The 20,886-nt window shown below is 44.8% G+C and overlaps 1 protein-coding gene across 14 annotated transcripts in view; it reads left to right on the top strand.

Moving 5' to 3' along the window:
- The window catches only part of XRCC6 (X-ray repair cross complementing 6), a 31,363-nt gene extending 10,788 nt beyond the window's left edge, over nt 1-20,575 (top strand). For 13 of the 14 annotated variants that reach the window (XM_053254244.1, XM_053254241.1, XM_053254237.1 and 10 more), the window contains exons 5-13: nt 924-1,178; nt 2,177-2,360; nt 2,607-2,793; nt 4,480-4,648; nt 5,454-5,615; nt 7,876-8,005; nt 16,653-16,753; nt 19,598-19,711; nt 20,143-20,575. In XM_053254244.1, the coding sequence (XP_053110219.1) occupies nt 924-1,178; nt 2,177-2,360; nt 2,607-2,793; nt 4,480-4,648; nt 5,454-5,615; nt 7,876-8,005; nt 16,653-16,753; nt 19,598-19,711; nt 20,143-20,345 (1,505 nt within the window). In that variant the 3' untranslated portion in view covers nt 20,346-20,575. The remainder of the gene's footprint in view (nt 1-923; nt 1,179-2,176; nt 2,361-2,606; nt 2,794-4,479; nt 4,649-5,453; nt 5,616-7,875; nt 8,006-16,652; nt 16,754-19,597; nt 19,712-20,142) is intronic. The other variant, XM_053254235.1, reaches the window with a different exon arrangement.
- The last annotated feature ends 311 nt before the right edge of the window (nt 20,576-20,886 follow it).

Below are 20,886 nucleotides of genomic sequence, written 5' to 3'. Positions count from 1 at the left end.
TAGTCAGAGATCTGTTTTCTATCTGGTTTGGTGCCTAGTACATTGTTGATGAAATATCTTATGTGATTTGTACATTATGTACCATATCATTGGTACTCTTGTACATATTTAGTAATATTTACAAAAGATATACTTTGAAGGATTTTTTTAGTCAATGGGAAATTCAAGGGGAGCAAGACTAAAAAATGTATTCAGATGCTTTATGTCTTTTAACATTGTAGTTGGCTAGTGTTAAAAATGTATAAAGAAGCTGGCACAGGATGAAGAGAGCAGCATAATGGAACCATTGGTCAAACTGGAACAGTTATACAGAATGTGAGGGGGCAGGAAAGATTTGGGTTATTTGTGTATGAAAATGCTCCTGCTCAGTTTATTGTCTCATGGAACTTCCGAGATAACTAAATAGGAATAGTTCATGTCCTAGAAACAACTGCTCAGGCTTCTCACTTGTAGAGTTGCCATAGGACAAAAACCTTTTTAATTAGTATTATAAAGTTATTAATAAGCAAAATTAGTAGAGAAATGACCTGAGCAGTATAATACTGATAAATTGAATTCATTTAACCATTAGGGTATCTGCTTTTCCTCCCAAAATGCTAAAAAAGATTTTGGAACACACCCTTCTCCCAGATGTTTAGTATAAGTTATTTTGTTCATTCTTAACATCACCCTAACTTCATTTAGCCAAACTTTCAAGCTTTTTCCATTTTGAGCCCACCTTAATTGGTGACTACGAAAAGACAGTAGTAGGCACAGTTACACTGAACAGTTGATTTTGTCATCAGCTGGATAAGAAACACTATGAATAAACTATTAAATTATGTGTGAATGTCTGGAATAGAAGAGCAGCCATTGTTTCATCAGTTTGTCCATGTCTTGTGGATCAACTGTAGTGATCCATTTTCTGTTCTTGCTGTCACCAGGGGCAAAACGAGTGCTAGAACTGGGCAAGTACAAGGGGGAGCAAGGAAAAATACTCTTCCAGAAGTCCTTTGGTCATAGTGCAGACTACTCATTGGGTGAGGCACTCTGGGTTTGCTCCAATCTCTTCAGTGATGTCCGCCTCAAGATGAGTCACAAGAGGATCATGCTATTCACCAATGAAGACAACCCGCATGGTCAAGACAGCGTTAAAGCCAAATTTGCTAGGACTAAAGCTTCTGACCTCCGAGAAACAGGTCAGTTGAAAGTAATTTGGAATACAAATGATGCCTCCTTTTGGAGACCAAACAGTATTTGCACAATCTCATCTTTACAAAACTGGCTTTTAATTGACTCAGTACAATTTATTGTGTGTCTTCTTGGGGTGTGTCCAGATGGCTTCAGTTTGGGATATCAGGTATGTTTCAGCACTTCTGTTTCCGCTCTTGTTTCCTACAATAAAAGAAGTGGAATGTTTCAGCATATTCTGGTCTCTATGAGTGATAGGAGCAAACGTGCACTCTTGAGTCTGACACTCTGGCTTCCCTCAGGGGTGTGTGATTGTCTTGGGGAATAGCGAGAGAAACTTAAGTCACTTTCTGCTGCAGCCTACGATCTCAAGTCAGGAGTATGACAAGCTACTGTTTGAACATGAATTTGATTACCTAGTTGTCAGTTCTTGTTTTTCCTTCAGTTCCATGTGTGTTGAAACTACTTGGAAAGAAGAAACACATTCCTTCCCATGCTTTCCTCCCTGTTTTCCTTCTTCCTTTGTTATCTAACTAGAATAGAAATAAGAGGCTAAGAGATAGGGATATGGAGAAAGAATTCTGTTTGGTCTTCATTCCTTTTTTTCATCAAACTAGGAAACATCTGAAGATGAGACCCAGAAGGGTGTGTAGCAGAAAGCCAGACTTCTCTCTCTCTCTCTCTCTCTCTCTCTCTGCTTGTGTACTTGATTTCCGTGGTGTGTTATGTCCTGTGGAGGAGATCGGGGGCTGAACTTGTGTATTGACCCACCACATACCCATAATCGTCTGTCAGGCACAATAAGCTTGTCAGGGGTCTATGCAAGAATATATCTGAGAGTGACTTGGGATATCAGTGTTTTAATTGTTGTAGAGGTTAAGTGTGGCTGGACTTCCCCCTGGTCTTAGTTCTGGAACTACTAAAACTTTTCTGCAAAACAAACACCTGTAGATCCTAATGTTAGGAAATTTGTCATTTATTCCCCCCTATTTTGCTTTAACTCTAGGTATTTACCTTGATTTGATGCACCTGAAGAAGCCTGGGGGATTTGATATATCCTTGTTCTACAGGGACATCATTAACACAGCAGAAGATGAGGATTTAGGAGTACAATTTGATGAGTCTGGCAAGTTAGAAGACCTCATGAAGAAAGTACGAGCTAAGGAGACCAGGAAGCGGGCTTTAGCCCGGTGAGTATCAAGCAAAATCTACATTCTCCTCATCAGCCTCTTGCAGGTCAGAATTGCTGTTGGAGAGAAACTCTTCTTTGAGAGGGTTGTTAGCATATGTTAAGATAAGAGTTATAATAAAAACAGTAATGTTAAGTTGTGGAAGATTTCCTTTGTGTTGAGAATAATTCTGTTGTGATTTATTTTCTAATGTGGCTATTGAAATACAGTATAACACTTAAATCTGTTTTTGCTGATACCACACAGGTTGAATTTATATCTGGGAAAAGATATGGCTCTTACTGTTGGCATTTTCAACCTAGTTCAGAAAGCTTGCAAACAGCCTCCAGTGAAACTTTACAGAGAAACCAATGAGCCCTTGAAAACAAAAACACGAACCTTTAACCGGGAGACAGGTAGTTTGCTTCTTCCTAGTGACACCAAAAGGGCGCAGGTAACGTATCTTGGAAATTTCTTTCTTATCGCATCCAACCACCTACCTCCTCTACCAAAGAAATTGCACAGCTATTTAAATATTGGAAGAAACCTCTTGAGCAGAAAACATAACACTGGTCTTGATTTTAAAACGCCAATTATCTAGTTCTTATGTATCTTAGAAACCCTGTCTCTTGTAGTTATATTCAATCTTCTCCTTCAGACCTCCTCCATCCCCCCAAGTCCTCTATTCAAGACAAAGACCTTCTTTGTCTTTGCACACTTGGGGGGCAAGGGTGAGTGTGTGCGTGTGTGTGTGCGCATGCTCTGCATGTACACCACCTGCAGAATAGGATTGATCAGGTCTGTTATCTCTCATCCCCACATATTGATGTTCATAGAATATACATATTGATGAGTGAAACAACGCTTTGTTGATATTGAGATGCAAGAAAACTGGGCTGCGCTTCCAGAGTTTGATAGAGCTATAAGAACTAATATGGATCTTTCCCCCGCAAAATATCTGTCGACAATTACTTTCTCTAAGTTTCGATGGATATTCACAAGAGTAAGGGTTAATTCCTTTCCATCCGCACTTCTAGCTGGGAGGTTTCAAGGTGTGCCTTTAGAAGAACGACACTGCCGTTGTGGATCAGGAGATACAGAAACTGTCGCACATATCCTTCTCCACTGTAATCTCCATTTGTATCCCAGGGAATGCCTTATTGCTCCTCTTATATGTAAACTGGCAGATCAATCCGATGCTAACCTTGTAAAACATCTGCTTTCAGACAAAGATGCTTTAATTTCTATTCCTGTAGCTAAGTTTAGTTATATTGCTTTTAAAAGGTATAATGGGATATCACCCCAATCTTAAACTGTATATATGTATATACATATTTTAATGTTTACTGGTTTTTACTCTCTGTTTGGTCAATGACTATAAATAAAATTACATTACATACATATTGATGTTCATAGAATATAATTAGAAGTTATGACTAATATTCATGATGATACCTTTGACCGAGGTTCCTTTCTTACGAATTAAAAAAAATCCAATTTAAAATTATATATACACACAAACACGTCATTGCTTTTAATCAACCCTGGACTTTAGTCCATGTGCTTTGGAAGTGCTCCAAGTCCCTTTGAAGCACAAATTGCCACAGACAAACTGCAGCCTCCCTCAAGCTTGCAGATGTGCCAGGAGTGGCCGTAGGATTGTCCCTGACAGCATGCTTGTGCTGTACTGTGAAGGTTCTTTAGTTTGAGGCTGCCTGAACACAGTATCAGATCAGGCCTCTAGCCCTACCCTTTTGGTAAGAGATCAAGTCCTGTCAAGATGATCAAGTCCTTGGTAGATGGCCAGCATCTATTTGGCATAAAAATGTGTGGACCTCAGGATAGCCAGTCTCACCTTGATGTGTAGGAAGAGAGAAACCACTGCAAGGGAGAGCATTTATAGCATGTGAATGAAATAAATTAAAGCTAACAGAAGTATAGTTGTCAAATGTAATGACATTAGGTGGTCAGAGGCACACTCGGAGCCTGACTATAAATTATTTACTGGAAAGTAGCAGTCTTGATTACAATGAAGATTTCTGATTTGCTGCTGATTCCTGTAGGAATCGTGCTTTATGCAGCACTAGGGCTGTATTTTTCTTCACATGGGATACGCTCATCGTGACTTCTCCCTTTTTAGACCTATGGGAACCGTCAGATTGTGCTGGAGAAAGAGGAGACAGAAGAAGCAAAGAGATTTGGTTCGCCAGGCTTGTATCTGATTGGCTTCAAACCCTTGGTAATGTTGAAACGACACCACCACATCAGGCCTGCCCAGTTCATCTATCCTGATGAGTCCTTGATCAGTGGTAAGCCATGTGGAAAGGACTGTCTGCCTTGTATAAGAACCACGGAATGATTTCCAACGGGCAAAGTAGGGGTTTAATGTAGAAATGTGGATTAATGCTCTTGGAATTCTTGGATGAGATGGGTTTTCTGGAACCATATCAGTCAGGAATTCAGAGTAGGATTTGGAACTGAAAAAGCTCTGGTTGCCTTGGTTATGAACTTTTTATCTAGAACTGGATGGAGGGATTATACTACTACTTCTAAGTCTCTGGCATTTGCAGCCAAGACTGCCTCATCTCCTGGACTACTTGAGACATGGGAGCTGAGGCTGCTTTATGACAATGGTTCCACTTGGTGTTGGAGGGTAGCACTAGATGTTTGCTACTCTGTTAAATGCTTATTGTACATTATGCTAATTGTAGCTGACTTAAAATTGTGTTAAGTTTTAAAATAGCATTGATACATGTTGTTCTTGTGTTTGAGGTGTTGTACACTGCTTTGGATTTCATATTAATGGTAAACAATGTGGTGTAAACATTGTAAAATGTATCTTATAGGACTATCATAAGCATTATTTAGAACACTTTGAAAGCATTATATTAACGCTGTGGATTATTATGATTGTGCTTCCTTTCTGGACAGAAGTAAGAATATATATATTTTTAAAATAGAACCTGTCTCACCCACAATTCTGCAAACCAACCACAGCTGTATAGTTGTGTGTATCTGGCAAGGAAAACTCACTCTTAAGATCTGTGATGATTTCAAATAAATGTCTTGAGCACACTATGTCATCTAACAAGCATGGCATTTTGCTTATTATAGGAAGCACTACACTATTTAGTGCCTTACTTACAAAGTGTCTGGAGAAAGAAGTGATGGCCATATGTAAGTACATCCCCCGTCGAAACACTCCTCCCAAGTTCATAGCCCTAGTTCCTCAGGAAGAAGAGCTGGATGAACAGAATGTGCAGATTGCTCCCTCAGGTATGTGATGTTCTGCCTTGCTGCTGGGTAGGGTGTTGCCTTAACCCTGCTGACTAAACTAAGAGTGGAAGTTTATACTGTTATGGATATGCATTTATTATAGATGGAGAGTCCTTTTGGGATAGGGAACATTTTTCTCCTACCTTGTGTTATATGAAAACTGTTTTGAACTTTTCTTGTTGAAAAGCAGTGTATAAATATTTTTAATACTTCTGGGACTGTAGCTCAGTGGAGGTGCATCTGCTTTGCATGCAGAAGGTCCCCTGTTTGATCCTTGGCATCTCCAGGTTGGGCTAGGAAATACTCCTGTCGGAAAACCTGGAGAGCTGCTGCCAGTCAGTATAGACAGTATTGAGCTAGATGGACCAAGGGTCTGACTCTTTATGTACCTATGTAATAATATTAACAGCATGGATAAAATTGTATAGAGAGATTCGCGCCCCCAGCCACCGCTCCATCTTTCACAATGCTAGAGCCATTATTTCTGCTTTAGTATTTCCAGTATCTAACATAGACTGTTCTAGTGGTTACTGATGAATTCATTTTTAAAAAAAATCTATAACAATGCCTAACAAACTTATAATGTAACAAGATGGAAAAATACTTCAATAATAAAACAAACAAAAATGATAGAAGTATATATGATCCAACTATCTGTAGGTCTTTATCCTTCTGTGTAATTACAGCTATTCTTGCTTCAGCTCAAGAATTTAAAAATCCCTTGACTTTCCTGTATATTGAGTAAATACTGGTACTAGAATATCTGCAGTTTTTAATATAATGCAGCCAAATCCATTGCTTATTTACTTGGAAGTAATTCCCTCTGAGTTTAATGGGGTTTGGGAAAGGAAAGATTGTACCGTCGAGTCAATGTTGACTCCTGGTCACCACAGAGCCATGTGGTTTTTTTCTTGGTAGAATACAAGAGTAGTTTACCATTGTCTTCTCCTGTGCTATATGAGCTGATGCCTTTCAGCACCTTCCTATATTGCTGCTGCCTGATATAGGAGTTTCCCATATTCTGGGAAACACACCAGCGGCGATTTGAACCAACAGCCTCCTGCTCTCTAGGCAGGTTGCTTACCCACTGTGCCATTAGGTGGCTTGTAATGGGGCTTAGGCCTAAGTAAACATGGATAGTAGTGAAGCCTCCCTCTGTTTAACCCAGGAGCTTTATCCTTTTTTAATCTTTGGATTTCCATTATTGCTTGTGTTGATAGGGGAGTTCAGTACTCTCCTTTTTATCTAGGGCAATGTTCGGGGGGGGGGGGAATACCCCCTCCGAAACTAGAATAATCTTCCTTCTGAAGATTCCTCTGATTTATATAAACATCATAATCACTCGTGCTTCTTTTTTGCTTTCTTATCCCCTTTCTTTGGATGCCATGTTAATGTATTTAATTGATCTGTAATTGAAGAGTTTCAATTGATCAATAATCCAAACCAAGTCATGTTCTTACTTAAAAATATTTCATTATGAAAATGAGGAATGTTTTCTTAAGAGTGAATAAGAATTTATTGGTATTCAAGGTACTTTATTTCATTAGTGTTTAGGTTATTTTAGTTCATTGCTAGTCAAGCATTCACTTGTCCATTTCAATCTGAGTTGCTTACCTTTTTAAAATGAACAAATTTAGATCCTTAGATTATTCTTTAGATTACTGAGATATTGGGGACTGCATTCAACAGAATAGAGCTTCCATTTGTACTTTGAAATAATGTCTCCATTTTTTAATCTAGGCTAGGCTACAGCATCTGGGGCTCTTTACCTTGGAAAAGAGGCAACTAAGGGGAGACTTGATCGAAGTGTGTAAAATTATGCGTGGAGTGGAGAGGATAGACAGATAAATTTTTCTCCCTCACTCACAACACTAGAACCAGGGGTCACCCCTTGACACTGAAGGTTGGGAAATCTAGGACCGAGAAGAGGAAATACTTTTTCAACTCCTTGCCATACGATGTGGCAATGGCCACCAGCTTGGATGGCTTTAAAAGGGGCTTAGACAAATTCATGGTGGAGAGGTCTATCAATGACTACTAGTCTGATGGCTGTGGGCCATCTCCAGCCTCAGAGGCACGATGCCTCTCAATACCAGTTGCAGGGGAGCAACAGCAGGAGAGGGGGCATGCACATACCTCTTGCCTGTGTGCTCCCCATAGGCATCTGGTCAGCCACTGTGTGAAACAGGATGCTGCTCTAGATACGCCTTGAGCCTGATCCGGCAGGGCTGTTCTTATGTTCTTATCCCTCTCTACTTAGGGTTTCATCTGATTTTCCTACCGTATGCAGATGACAAACGGAAAATTGACTGTACAGAGAAGGTCTCAGCTAATCAAGAACAGGTGGACAAAATGAAAGAAATAGTCCAGAAGCTTCGGTTCAAATACAGGTGAATAAAGGGATAGAAAATGAAAGTGAGTGTGCTTGGGAAACAATTTTTGAATAGCCCTTCTGGGTCTTTCAGAAATACACCCATGCCAAATATTTTACTAATCCCAGTCATAGAATACTTTTGCATTACTCCCCAGCTATTCACTTGGTTCTTGCATAAGCTCTAAAACCTGAAATTCTCTCTTAGAAGAGGATTGTATCCAAAGGCATGATGGGTTGTCACGACCTACTGCTCCGAGACAGGGCCAATCACAGAACTTTGTGGCTCATCAGGAGGGAGGGACCAACCCCTCAGACCTCAGTTGTTTGCCCTTCTTTCTCCAAGCAGGTGCTACTCGTCATCGTTCCATTGTTCTCTGTTGGTTTTGCTGATTTTTGGCTCTCCCTTTCCTACCCCTGCGACTTACCTGTTTGTCTCAGTGACAATTAGGGGGTAAACAGGGAGGCAGAGTGCTTTGAGTGGTCCCTCAGCCGCTGCTCTTTCCTGCCTTTGTCATGGCAGCTGAGCACGTTTGCGGCGAGAGAGAAGTCTCTCCCTCTCTCTCTCTCTGATGACTCTGTGGCACATTCAGCATGCCAGGCTGAGTGCGTGGTGGTGACCGCTCCCACACCCATAGCTCGGTCTCATAAGTCAAAAAAGGAGAAGGAAAAGAAAAAGAACAAAAAGGGTTCTTCGTCCAATTCGAGGGTCGAGCTTCTCCAGTCGGCTACTGAGGGGACAGCCAAGGCTTCTTCCCCCCAGTCAGGGAGCGTTCCTGCCGAGGCAGCAAGCAGCACCACGTCTCAGCCGCAGCTCATTCCCGCTGAGGGAGTGGACTATTCCTGGGCTGCAGGTTGATGGGGTGGTTTTGGGTGTGCTGGCAGGCCAGCCACGAGGGGCAGTGCCGGGGTCTTCTGGCTCAGAGGACCCGTTTGCTGCTCCACCTGCTAAGCGCCCTTGTGCCTCCACTCACTCACAGGGCTCTGTGGCCGAATCAGGCAAGGAGAAGATTCCGCCGTCCTTTGCTGCTCTGCTTCGCTGGGTGGTCTCTGAGGAGTTCAGTAAGTTCTCCTGGCCAGCCATGGTTGCTCCCACTTCCCTTCCTGTCCAGCTTTTTTCTGCCCAAACTCCGGCGGCTGCCATTTTGGGTTCTGGGGGAGCTGCTTCGGCTCTGGCCCTAATCACCCTTCTGCCGGTTGATGGTTCTCGGGGGTTGGAAAGGGGTCCCCCCTGGTTGTCCCCCGGTCCATCTCCTGTCCTGCCAGGCCTCAGTGGTCTTTCGATGCCTGCTAACCCTGGCCCTACCGGTCTCTCAGAGGACTCAGATTTGGGTAGGGAGGAGGGGGAGCTGTCGTGGGATGAGGAAGCCTCAGTGTTGGCTTCCCCACCGGTCTTTTTTCACAATCAGATTTTCTGGTCCTTTTGCACAACGTCTGCAAGAGTTTGCATTTGGAGAGGGTGGTTCCCCCGGCCCCTGATATCCATGAAGGGAACTCTGAGGTGCTTCCCGCCTTTAGATGCCCAGAGGTGACCATTTCTTGTCCCCAATTGTTCCTTGATATAATTCAGTCTGAATGGTACCACCCATCGAATGTAAGGGGCCCTCTTGAGCGGTCCGGCGGTTCTATAACTCTAGTCCAGCCGTCATGAATAAGCTCAAACTGCCGCTAGTGGATGCTGAGGTGGCTGCCCTGGTTACCAGGGCTATTCTCCCTGGGGACGGGGATGAGGTCCTTAAGAACCTCGATGATAAAAAGTGTGATTCTGCCTTGTGGAGATCCCATGAGGCGTCTGCGGTCTCCTTGAGGGCCTCAATGGCAAATTCTATGTTTGCCCGGGTGGCCATTCTCTGGATAAGGGAATTGACCTCCTTGGTCCCTCCAGAGTTAATTGACCTAAGGCAGGGACTCAATAAGCTGAGCAAAGCATCCGCCTCCATGGCAGATTCCTCTCTGGATGCGGCCCAGCTCTCTCCAAGAGTGCTGGTTTCAGACGTGACTGTCAGGCGCCTTCTGTGGTTGAAAAACGAAGATGGATCAGAAATTCAGGAGTAATCTGGCCAACTCAGCCTTCAAAGGTGGTAAGCTTTTTTGGGAGATATTAGAGCTGGTTTTACTTGAAACAAAGGAGAAGAAACAGGCTATGCCGTCTACTTTTCAACTCCAGGAGCGTAAAAGTTTTTCCTCTGCACCTACTTCTAAGGGATATAAATCTTTCTTTCATTTCAGGCAGAACAAGCAGGAGAGGAGTCTGTGGTCCAGGCCCCAGACTTTCTTTTGTGACAACTCCTCTCGCTGCCCTCAGCAGTCGGGCCAGCAGCCCAAGCCTGGCTTCAAACGAGGTCTCAACCAATGACTATTCCCAACGTCTGCCCCACCTTCAGGTGGGGGGCAGGTTGCAGTCGTTCACCACCACCTGGTCTGAAACCTGTACAGATGCTTGGATCCTCCAGATGGTAGCCCGGGGCTATTCTCTGGAATTTGACTCCCATCCCCTGGACTGCTTCCTCCCCACCCCACATTTGCTCAAGCATCTCCTGATGCTGGAGGCCATACAGCATCTCGTCAACATCCAAGCAATCGAGCCTGTGCCCCCAGGGGAACAGGGACAGAGGATTTATTCCATCCTGGTTTTGGTCCCCAAAAAGAACGACGAATGGAGGGCCATCCTGGACCTCAAATTTGTCAATCGGTTCCTCAGGTGGAGGAGTTTCCGGATGGAAACCCTCCGCTCAATTTTGATGGCCCTACAGCAGGGCGAGTACTTTGCTTCGGTGGCCTTCAAGGAGGCGTTCCTCCATGTCCCCATTCTGGCACAGGACAGGCGCATCCTGTGATTCGCTTATCTCGAGTTGCACTTTCAATACAGGGCACTTCCCTTTGGTCTGTCGACTGCGTCATGGGTGTTTACCAACATCATGGTGGCACTTGTGGCACACTTGAGGACCAAGGGCGTCCATCTTTACCCTTGCCTGCATGACCTGTTGATCAGGTCACTGTCCCTCCAGAAGGCCTAGGAAGATGTCCAGGCAACTCTAGACGTTCTGCAATCTCATGGCTTTATCGTAAACTACAAAAAGAGTTCCCTAGTTCCCTTGACTAGGGTGGTTCACCTCGGTGCTATCATCAACATGGTCAAGGGGACTGTGTGTCTCCCGTCCGACCGCAGAGCCAAGCTGGGGTCAAATTGTCGCTCTCTCTTCAGCTCCCCAGGTCAGACATCCTGTGTCTCAGTCAGCTGCAGGGGCTCATGTTATCCTCTATAATAAAACCCTTGGTGTCCATCCGTGGACAACCAAGCATGTGTCCGTGCCTCCCTGGGCTGTTCTGGGCATGCGCAAAGCGCATGCTCAGAACAGACCGAGGGAGACATGACCGCCAGCACCCGGCGGCAGAGCCGCCGAGGCCTGGCAGCTCGGAGACTTTGGGGCCCTTGCCCGGCCCCAAAATTGCCCTTGCCCCTGCCCCAAATGTTTCCCGCCACGGCCGCCGCCGACCGCTCTCCCGCCCTCCCAGCTGCCCGATTTCTCCTTCCCCGCAACCCCCCCCCAAATGATTAAGGGCCAAAATGGCCCATGAGAATGTTGCCGCTGCTGCCTCCCGCCCTCCCAGCTACCTGAGCCCTCTTTATCCGATCCAGCCCGCGACAGTTGGGCAAACTAAAAGCATATTTTTCGAAGAAAGAAAGGAGCTCGCGAACAGAGCTCCTCTCTGTGCAAAGCCACTGGCCAAACTGCCATGGACGCAAAGGACGCAATAGGCGTCCTTTGCGCCCAAAACACCAGTTCAGGAAGAGGCTTTGCAGAGAGAGGAGCTCTGTTCGCGAGCTCCTCTCTTCTTCGCAAAATATGCTTATAGTTCGCCCGACTGTAAGAACGAAATAAGGGAAAAGGAAGAGCAAAACAACAACAACAAAAGAACAAGGGAGAGAGGAAAGAAAAAAGGAAAAAAAGGAAAAGAAAGACAAAGAGAAAAAGAGAAAGAAACAGAGAGAGAGAAACAGACGGACAGGTAAAACACACACACACACACGAATAACACTTAAAGGGGAACAAAAAAAGGCCAGCGCCCGTTATTATAACAGGCTTAAAAATACTAGTCAACAATAAACCGCCCAGAGACGTAAGTTTTGGGTGGTATAAAAATGTTTTAATAAATAATAAATAAAATAATAAACAATAGGGATCGTGCCCTGGAGTCAGTTCCATTCTCGTCCTCTCCAGTGGCTATTGTTACCACTCCAAGATCAGATTGCGCATTGGTCCAGGCTCCAGATCAGCTTAACACCATGGATCCAGAGGTCTCTGAGGTGGTGAATCTCGCTGGCATTGGAGAGGGGCGTAGGGTTCCTTCTGATGTCTTGTGTACAGGTAACAATGGACGCCAGCCTTCAGGGCTGGGGTGGTCATTGCCAACACCTGTTTGCTCAGAGGCATTGGTCAGAGGCAGAGAGCGTAAACTCCATAAACTGGTTGGAGTTACAGGCCATCAGGTTGGTCATCCAGGAATTTCGACTGGTTGTTCGGGCTCAGCATGTACTGGTCCGAGTAGACAGCACAACTGCCAAGGCCCACGTCAACCGCCAGGGTGGGACAAGGTCCCGGTCCCGGTCCCTAATTCAGGAGGCTGCACTCCTGCTGACCTGGGCAGAGAGGTGCCTTCTCTCCCTAGAGGCCGACCACATCAGCGGAGTCGCCAGCACCATGTCAGATTGGCTCAGCTGGTCTCAGTTAGACTCTGCAGAGTGGTCTCTGGACCCCCGAGTCTTTCGTCAGATAGTTTGTCGGTTCGGCCGTTGGGTTTTGGACCTGTTTGCCTCCCCAGAAAACGCCAAGCTGGACCACTTCCTCTCCAGGTAGCAGGTTCCCGGGGCAGCAGGGTCGGATGCCCTGACCTTTCCATGGCCACAGGAATTGGTGTATGCCTTTCCCCCTTCACCATCCTACCGCAGACCAGTCAGTGGGTATGACAGCTTTGGGCGGAGGTTCTGTTGGTGGCCCCTCATTGACCGCGCAGGCCTTGGTTTTCAGACCTAGTGGCATTGTCCAGTGAACCTCCGATGCTGCTGGGTTCCCACCCCCAGTTTCTCAGTCAGGGTCCCTTATTTCACCCAGAACTGGCCTGGCTCAATCTTTGTGTGTGGAGATTGAGCAGAGCTCTCTAGGGGCTTGCGGCTATTCTGGCGCAGTCTAGGAGACCATTCTGGCTTCTCATCGCCCTTCCACTGTGAAGGTCTATCAGTTGACCTGGAAGTCTCTTTCACGGTGGTGTTGACTCTCTGGGGGTCCCTCCCCTCTCGGCATCCATAGCTCAGGTGCTGGGGTTTCTGCAAAAGGGCCTTGATGTGGGCCTTCACCCTAACACTCTTCGGCACCAGGTCTTTGCTATTTCTACAGTTCTGCAGGTGCAGGGGGTTTCTGTTCTTTCTGCACATCCACACATTCAAAGGTTCTTGAAAGGGCTGGTGGTTTTGAGGCCACCTACTGTCCACAGGTTCCCCACCTGGGACCTGAATTTGGTCCTCAGGGCTCTAATTGAAGCACCGTTTGAGCCCCTCCACTCAGTTCCCCTGAGGTTGCTTTCTTTCAAGGTTTTGCTTTTGGTCGCCTTAACCTCTGTGAGGCGGGTTTCTGATCTGGGGGCCTTATCTGTTTGTAAGGAATTGTATTTAATCTATCTGGACTATGTTTTGTTACGAACAGATCGTTCTTATTTGCCCAAGGTTAATTGTGTTTTTCACTGAGTGCAGGAACTGATGCTTCCCTCCTTCTGCCCTCATCTCTCCTCCCCTAAGGAAAAGGAGTGGCACACCTTAGATGTACGCAGAGCTGTCAAGATCTATCTGAGGTGCACCAGGCCTTTCAGATCGTCGGAGTCCTTTTTCATTTAGTTCAGGGATTGCTCCCTGGGTAGGAAGGTCTCCACTTCCACCTTGTCCCGCTGGATATGTCAGTGTATCCTGTTGGTGTATTCGGCCTTGGGCTCCCATTCTGGCGGGAATAACTAGGAGAATGTTACCACTAGGAGCGCTGCTGCGTCAGCCGCTTTTTCTACCCTGGCGCCCCTGGTCGACATCTGCCGGGCAGCTGCCTGGGCCTTGTTGTCCTCCTTTGTGAGGTATTACAAGATCCATGACTGGACATCAGCTGACGCATCCTTTGGCAGGCGGGTTCTGCATCAGGTGGTTCCTTTGTAGGACCAGGCTCTGAAGCTCCCGCCCAGGTTCTTTAGTAGCGGGTCCCATCATGCTTTGGATACAGTCCTCTTCTGAGGGAGAATGAATCGTTGGCACTTACCTGAAAGGTCATTCTCCTCCAATCCGAAGTATGGATTGTATCCAACCCACCTGCTTGTTCATCCGGTCCTTTTCTTTCCTTCTGCCTGTGTCTCTGGCTGTCCTCCATATATATGTGTTGGGCAGTTTCCTCTGGGGTGGACTTCTCTCCCTGTAGGTGTTGAGTTAGTCTTAGGACATATTCCTAAGGGGTTTTCCGATTCCCCTTCCTCCAGTTTTCCTTGTTGCCGTTCCAGGCTTGTGTTTCTTCCTCTATGATGATTCTGTTCTTGGAGCACGAGTACGCTGGCTACATACTGAGGTCTGAGGGGTTGGTCCCTCCCTCCTGGTGAGCCACAAAGTTCTGTGATTGGCCCTGTCTCGGAGCAGTAGGTCGTGACAACCCATCATGTCTTCGGATACAATCCATTCTTCTGAGGAGAATGACCTTTCAGGTAAGTGCCAATGATTAATTCCAGTCTGGATTGAGCCCCAAAACTTAAATGGCAGTTTGCTGTAAATTCAACTCTAATATAGACAAAAGTTCCCCCTCCCCAAATATCACTGTGATGGATGCCATATAAAATTGTTAATTTATTCAGAAGATTCTCATCCACCTTGAGTTCTAACTTTTGGAAGAAATGTGGTACATAAATATAATAAAATTAATGTTATACTTGGAAATTAAACCAAAGCGCCACTTTTCATAAGCTCTGTTCACAGTTAAATGCTTAGTTTTACTCCAAGTTTAACTATGGGCAAGGTCAGTGTAGAAAGTATTCAAAATCCAAAGCTTGCAGCGAAAGTCACTTGCATCGGGATGTCACAGCTGGCCACAGTTTCCAAGTGCATACAAGTAACAGAAGTGCTTCTTGCATTTAAGAACCTTATTATGTTTAAATGATCTTCATTGAACACGGCAGTTCTTCTTGGAAGATGTTTTGATGAAATCAAAGGCTAAAAAGAAGGTCCTTTCTTCAGCTTGTAAATAGGAGGAGGAGAAGCCTTTCACATCCTCTGTCTGCTTTTTAATCAGCAGTTTGAGCTTTGGGATTTTAGAGACTGCAGATTGTGTTGTGTTGCTAATGTTCTCCTAGTATGGGGAAAGGCTTTGTTCCACCTAACTGGGGAAGCCACAATTTATATGAGGAGAATGGAGTATGAATCCTCTTTTTTCTTTTTCTGATCCGAAGGCTTTGCCTTCATACAGTATATCTCATTACTCATCTGATCAATAGCATTCTTGGATTCTTTGAAAACATTATTTGCAGCAGATCAGAAACTGTTATTACACTAAGCCGAGGGGGTATTTCTGGTACTTAATACATTAGTCAGTTTCTTCAGTTTACTGGTTTGGGGTCTGAACCTACAGATGCTTCTAGTTCTTTGTGGTAGAGTTCTCTGCTACATCCAGACCAAGCCAGACTCTACCTTGTTGCTTGGAGAGTGACAAGCACATCCTTTGATTATCGAAAGGGAAAAGTGGACTCCTTTCTAACTTGAAGAGCTTGATTAGTCACATCTGTGGGTGTGCTTGGAAAACTGCACAGATAAATGTAAAAAATCTTGGCCTTTCTACACAAAAGTCTAGCACAGGGTCTTTCTCCAAATGCCTGCAATTACCATCTAGACAGAGCCATAGCTATGGCATCTTATTAAGTTGGTTTCTATGCTTGAAGAAAGCATTTTTTTTTTTTTTAGTGAACTGTCACAGAGATTTAATTTGGGGATGTTCAGCTTTGAGTTGAGATGGCATTATTTCTATTTTTTGGATGTTTCTTATGTGTTTTTTTTTTAATTGGCTCTTTTTGAAGTACAAAATAAAGACACATAAGTACAGGTGGACCTCATTAATCGTACCTCTGTTCATGGTTCCGTTGTCAGATAATAGGCACCCAACTTCAATATGCATGGATACAAAAGGGTTAAAAAACACATATCCATGGCTCCTAGGCGGCCAGAAATTACCTCCGAAGTAATTTCCGGTTACTACTTTGAGAAAAGTAGCCATTTTGTGGCTCTTTTTGTGTGGGGAAAAGTGTATTTGGGACTTGCAGGGCAGGGGCATTCCTGGACAGCTGGAGACCCATGGAGCATGGTAGGCCACTTAATTTTGATTGGGGGGGGGCTGTTTCTCCCCTTTCCTCCAGCCTCCTGGAACCTAAGCCCCCAATTCCCATTGCGGTTGTAGCAGAGAACAGAACCCCCGTGGATAACGAGGTCCACCTGTATATGCTCTTACAACACACTCTTCAGTTTTTCTGTGCAATCACCTCAGGTTTATCAATACAATATATATTTAAAAACATAATAAGTACTTGCAAGTAATTAATTGGTCACCCTTCCCCCACTGCCTGCCTGTCTAACATATTTTTCCCTGGGATTTTGACAGGAGTGACAGTTTTGAGAATCCAGTTCTACAACAGCACTATATGAACCTGGAAGCTTTGGCATTGGACCTGATGGAACCAGAAAAGGCTGAGGATCTGACAAGTAAGAATAACTTAGAGTAGCAGAGGTGATTTTGTTTTTCCCTGTGTGGTCTTGGGAATGTTTTCCTGCTACTCATGAAACATTTGGAAATGGAATAAGCAATTACTTGTTCAAAACCTGTGAATTTTGCATGATATTTTGCAAATATCTGATGCACGTTAAACTGTGAGAGTAATGTGTGAGTTTCAGTTAAGATTGCCTGGAAACTTGAGTGGAATTTCTGTTTGCTTATCCAAAGAAGAAGCTTGATTTTGGGTTTAGCTAGCTTTTCACCTTCTGAGCAGAAATGTCATGAGAATTCAAATGAAAGTTCTCAAAAAGGTGAACACCCTTGCTCAATTTCTGTGAGCAGAATCGGGAAGGATAGTTCAGCCCATATCGAATAGGCTGTGCTCTGTTTTTTGTTGCAGGAATGCTGCGACAAGGGCTCCTTCACTCCCAAGACATTTTGTTTCATGCTTGCTGGGAAGGCAGAGAACTTTCTGCTGCTGCAGCTAGCACTGAACTGTGTATGCCAGCCAGAGCAGAGGAATGCTGCAGGAAGCACCTCTGCCCTCCTAGTAAGGTAAAGTGTGCCTATATTCTACCAAAGACAACCACAGGGCTCTATCGTCATCAAGAGTCAACACCGACCCGATGGCACACTTTACCTTGCTAGGAGGGCAGAGCTACTTCCTGCAGCATAGTCGGGGAAACATAGCCTCAGGGATTTGAACCGGCAACCTCTGGCTTGCTAGTCAAGTCATTTCCCCACTGCGCCATTACCTTCAGTTTAATGCCTGCTGGTGAATCAGAGGTCTCAAGTCATGCACTGAGGGCAGAGGAGCACTTCTTTCAGCATTCCTCTACTCCTGGCATTTTCAGGAGCAGAGGAATGTGCACAGACAGACAGTGTAGAGGAGTGTGCATAGACAGAAAACAGGGTTGCTAGCAGCTTTCTCTTCTCTCCCAAGCCGACAAGGCTAGGATTAGGAGTCCAACCCCTTCCTCTTCCCATGCACCATACTTCTTCAAGGGCTAGGATTAAGGTAAAGTGTGCCGTCAAGTAGATTTCAACTCCTGGCGCCTACAGAGACCTGTGGTTTTCTTTTGGTAGAATACAGGAGTGGTTTACCATTGCCTCCTCCCATGCAGTATGAGATGATGCCTTTCAGTATTTTCCTATATTGCTGCTGCCCATAGTCTGGGATTCGAACTGGCAACCTTCTGCTTGTTAGTCAAGCATTTCCCCGCTGCGCCACTTAAGGTGGACTTAGGAGCTTCCAATTCAACCCCTGCTGCCTTCTAAAACGAGAGGAGAGAGTTTTTGGCAGCCAATCTTTTTTTACCACAGTTGAGCCCCTTCAAGTTTTCTTTTTTTTTAACTTCAAGATGTCTTTGAGAGGTTTTGGTATTAGAAAGAATGCATGAGTGAGCCCAATTCATTTTTGGGACAGGCAGCCATCCCTGCTCCCAACCCTGCCCTTCTGCATGCTTTGAGAAGGTCCAGATGCTCTTTTCCCATCCTTTGGACAGACAACAACTCTGGGCCTTTGTTCTTTCAATGAGTTTTTACAGCTAGTGGTAAAGGTCTGCTTGGACCTTTTCCTTCAGCACTCTAGGATTCAATTCATCAAGCCTTGTTGATTTAAATTAGACAAGTGTTGTACCTGCTTTTCTGAATATGCAGCATTTCTGCCATCTTTGCTTATTAATGTTAATTAGTGAGGAAAAAATGGAGCAACTTAACTTTTCCAAATATGGGCATACCTCGTTACCTGCGGATCCAGCATCCATGGTTGGGGAACTGACACCCGACTTTGACATATGTGAGGGTGGGGGAGGGTTAGAGTTATGTATCCGCAGCTTGGGGGTTGCTGGAAATGGCCTCAGAAGTCATTTCCAGCTGCCATTTTGAGCACGTGGCTCATTCAGTTTAAACATCCCTCCCCCTCCCCCCCGTGAAAAAGCCTGCAATAATGGCAAAATTCAGACTTCTGGTGGTCAATGCTGGAGGCCTGCAGAGCATGGTAGGGCACTTCTAAATTTTTTTTGCTGTTTTTGGAAGATTTTCGGGCCTCCCAGAAGCTAACCTCCATGATCCCATAGACCGTAATGCCTTGGTATCTGCAGATTTAGTGTGGAACAGAACCCTCGTGGGTACTGAGGTCCACCTGTGCTTTTTTGCTTCCATGTTTAAACAGTGGCTCATTTGTTTTGGATATTTATTTTTACAAATTAAAATGCCTTGGTAATCTTTATTTTCAATAGAAGCAATTTGCTTCTTGAGCTACAAATGTTGATTCGAAACATACAGCTATGCTCCTGAGGTGTCGTGCTCTAAACTTGTTAAAGCATTTGTAAATATCCACAGTGATGGCCAAGGAAAGGATTTTTGTAGTATTTTTGTAGTTGCAGTGCTCTGCAATGTTATGCTACTGCTTCTGGAAGTGGAACCTTCTTAGGGACAAGTACGAGCTTGTGCAAGAGGTAGTGCACCATGTTCCATTACTGATATCCCAAGACCTTCCACTAGTGCAGGCCTGCTCAACTTAGGGTCCGTAGCTGTTCTTGGAAAAGTTCCCATAATCCCCAGCCACAGTGGCCAATAGCCAGAGGTTATGGGAGCTGTAGGCCAACATCTGCAGGAGGGCTGAAGTTGAGCAGCCCTGCAATAGTGGAAGATCTAGTCTTGGAATATAGGTTACAGTCTCTGCACAGTGTCCTTACACTAGCACAGGAGCATTTATGCTAGCCCGAGTAGTTTGGATGCCACACCTTTCTGACTATTGACTAATAATAGCTTTTCTTAGCCAGTCCCTTTTCTGAGATGCAGTGATATGGATTTGTTTTCCTATTCTCCAGTGCCAAAGGCTGAGGTGATGGATTCCAGACTGGGTAATCTTGTGGATGAGTTCAAGCAACTGGTTTACCCACCTGGCTATGATCCTGAAGGGAAACCTACAAAGCGAAAGCAAGGTGAGGGTGTGAAAATACAAAGAGCATCTCCTGGTTTCTTTTGACCTTTGAAGAAGCTTGCTCTGAAATCTGGTCCCCACATCCCACCCCGCTATTCTGCTTTCATGGTTGGTGTGCCCTGGCAGCAATCTACCTTCTGAGGCAGAAATCCTAATGGATCAAAACACTTTTTGCTTGGAGATGTTTAATGAAGTGCAACTAACCAAGCTGCTCATTGTTTTTGACACTTTGACACTGAGTAAATAATGCCTGGACTGTGAAGTTTTGAGACACCTTATAATTTTGTGGAGACTGTGTAGGATACGTTACTTAAGAGATTCACATGCTACCATTCTTCATGTATGAATTCATGGCAGCTTACAACAATTCTTGTATTTCAATGATAGCAAGACATTGCAATATAAAGCAATTAATCAAAACACTTCTTCCAGCAGGGAATGGTACAGGAACACCAGAAAAGAAAGCCAAGGTCGAAATATCCGAGGAGGAGCTGAGGAATCATGTTAAAAAAGGCACTTTGGGCAAGCTCACTGTAGCAGTTCTGAAGGACGTATGCCAGATTTACAAACTGAAAGGGGGTGGAAAGAAGCAAGAGCTCCTAGATGTGGTGACCAAACACTTCAGTAAACACTGAGACCAATACAGCCAGTGACCCGTTCTCTTGATCTTGTCCCTAAATCCAATTTACATTTTGATGAGGGAGAGTGTACCTTTGTATTCATTAGATCAAAGGGACTGAGAATGTGTTTTTCCTCTAGAGCGTGCTAAAGCCGATTTGCTAGAAAAATACCGTTAACAGTTCTGCTTCAAGACTTTAATACAAATGTGTGCCTTTCTAGTATCTGAATAAATATTTTTTTGTAAGTGTGTGTGATTCCTGCTATTTGCAATATAACACTGCAGCAGGACAGTGTGCTATGAGAAACAAGTATTCAATTCAGTGGAGGATCTATCTTTCTTTTTTAGGGAGATAAATTCACTACTGTCTCTTCTTCCCCTTCCAATTCCTCCCCCCTGCTGTTTTTGAACCACAACTCACCTAATCCTCAGCCACAGCAGCCAATTGTCAGGGATTATGGGAGCTGTAGGCCAGCAGCTGCAGGAGGGCCAAAGTTGAGCAGCCCTGGACGAGAGGAAGAGTTGGTAGCAATGGCAGCTCTGGCTCACTGTCATTT

The sequence above is a fragment of the Hemicordylus capensis genome, chromosome 5 (genome assembly GCF_027244095.1).
Source record: "Hemicordylus capensis ecotype Gifberg chromosome 5, rHemCap1.1.pri, whole genome shotgun sequence".
NCBI lineage: Eukaryota > Metazoa > Chordata > Lepidosauria > Squamata > Cordylidae > Hemicordylus > Hemicordylus capensis.
Note: the sequence above shows the minus strand (reverse complement) of the source record. Positions and strands in the feature narration are given on the sequence as shown.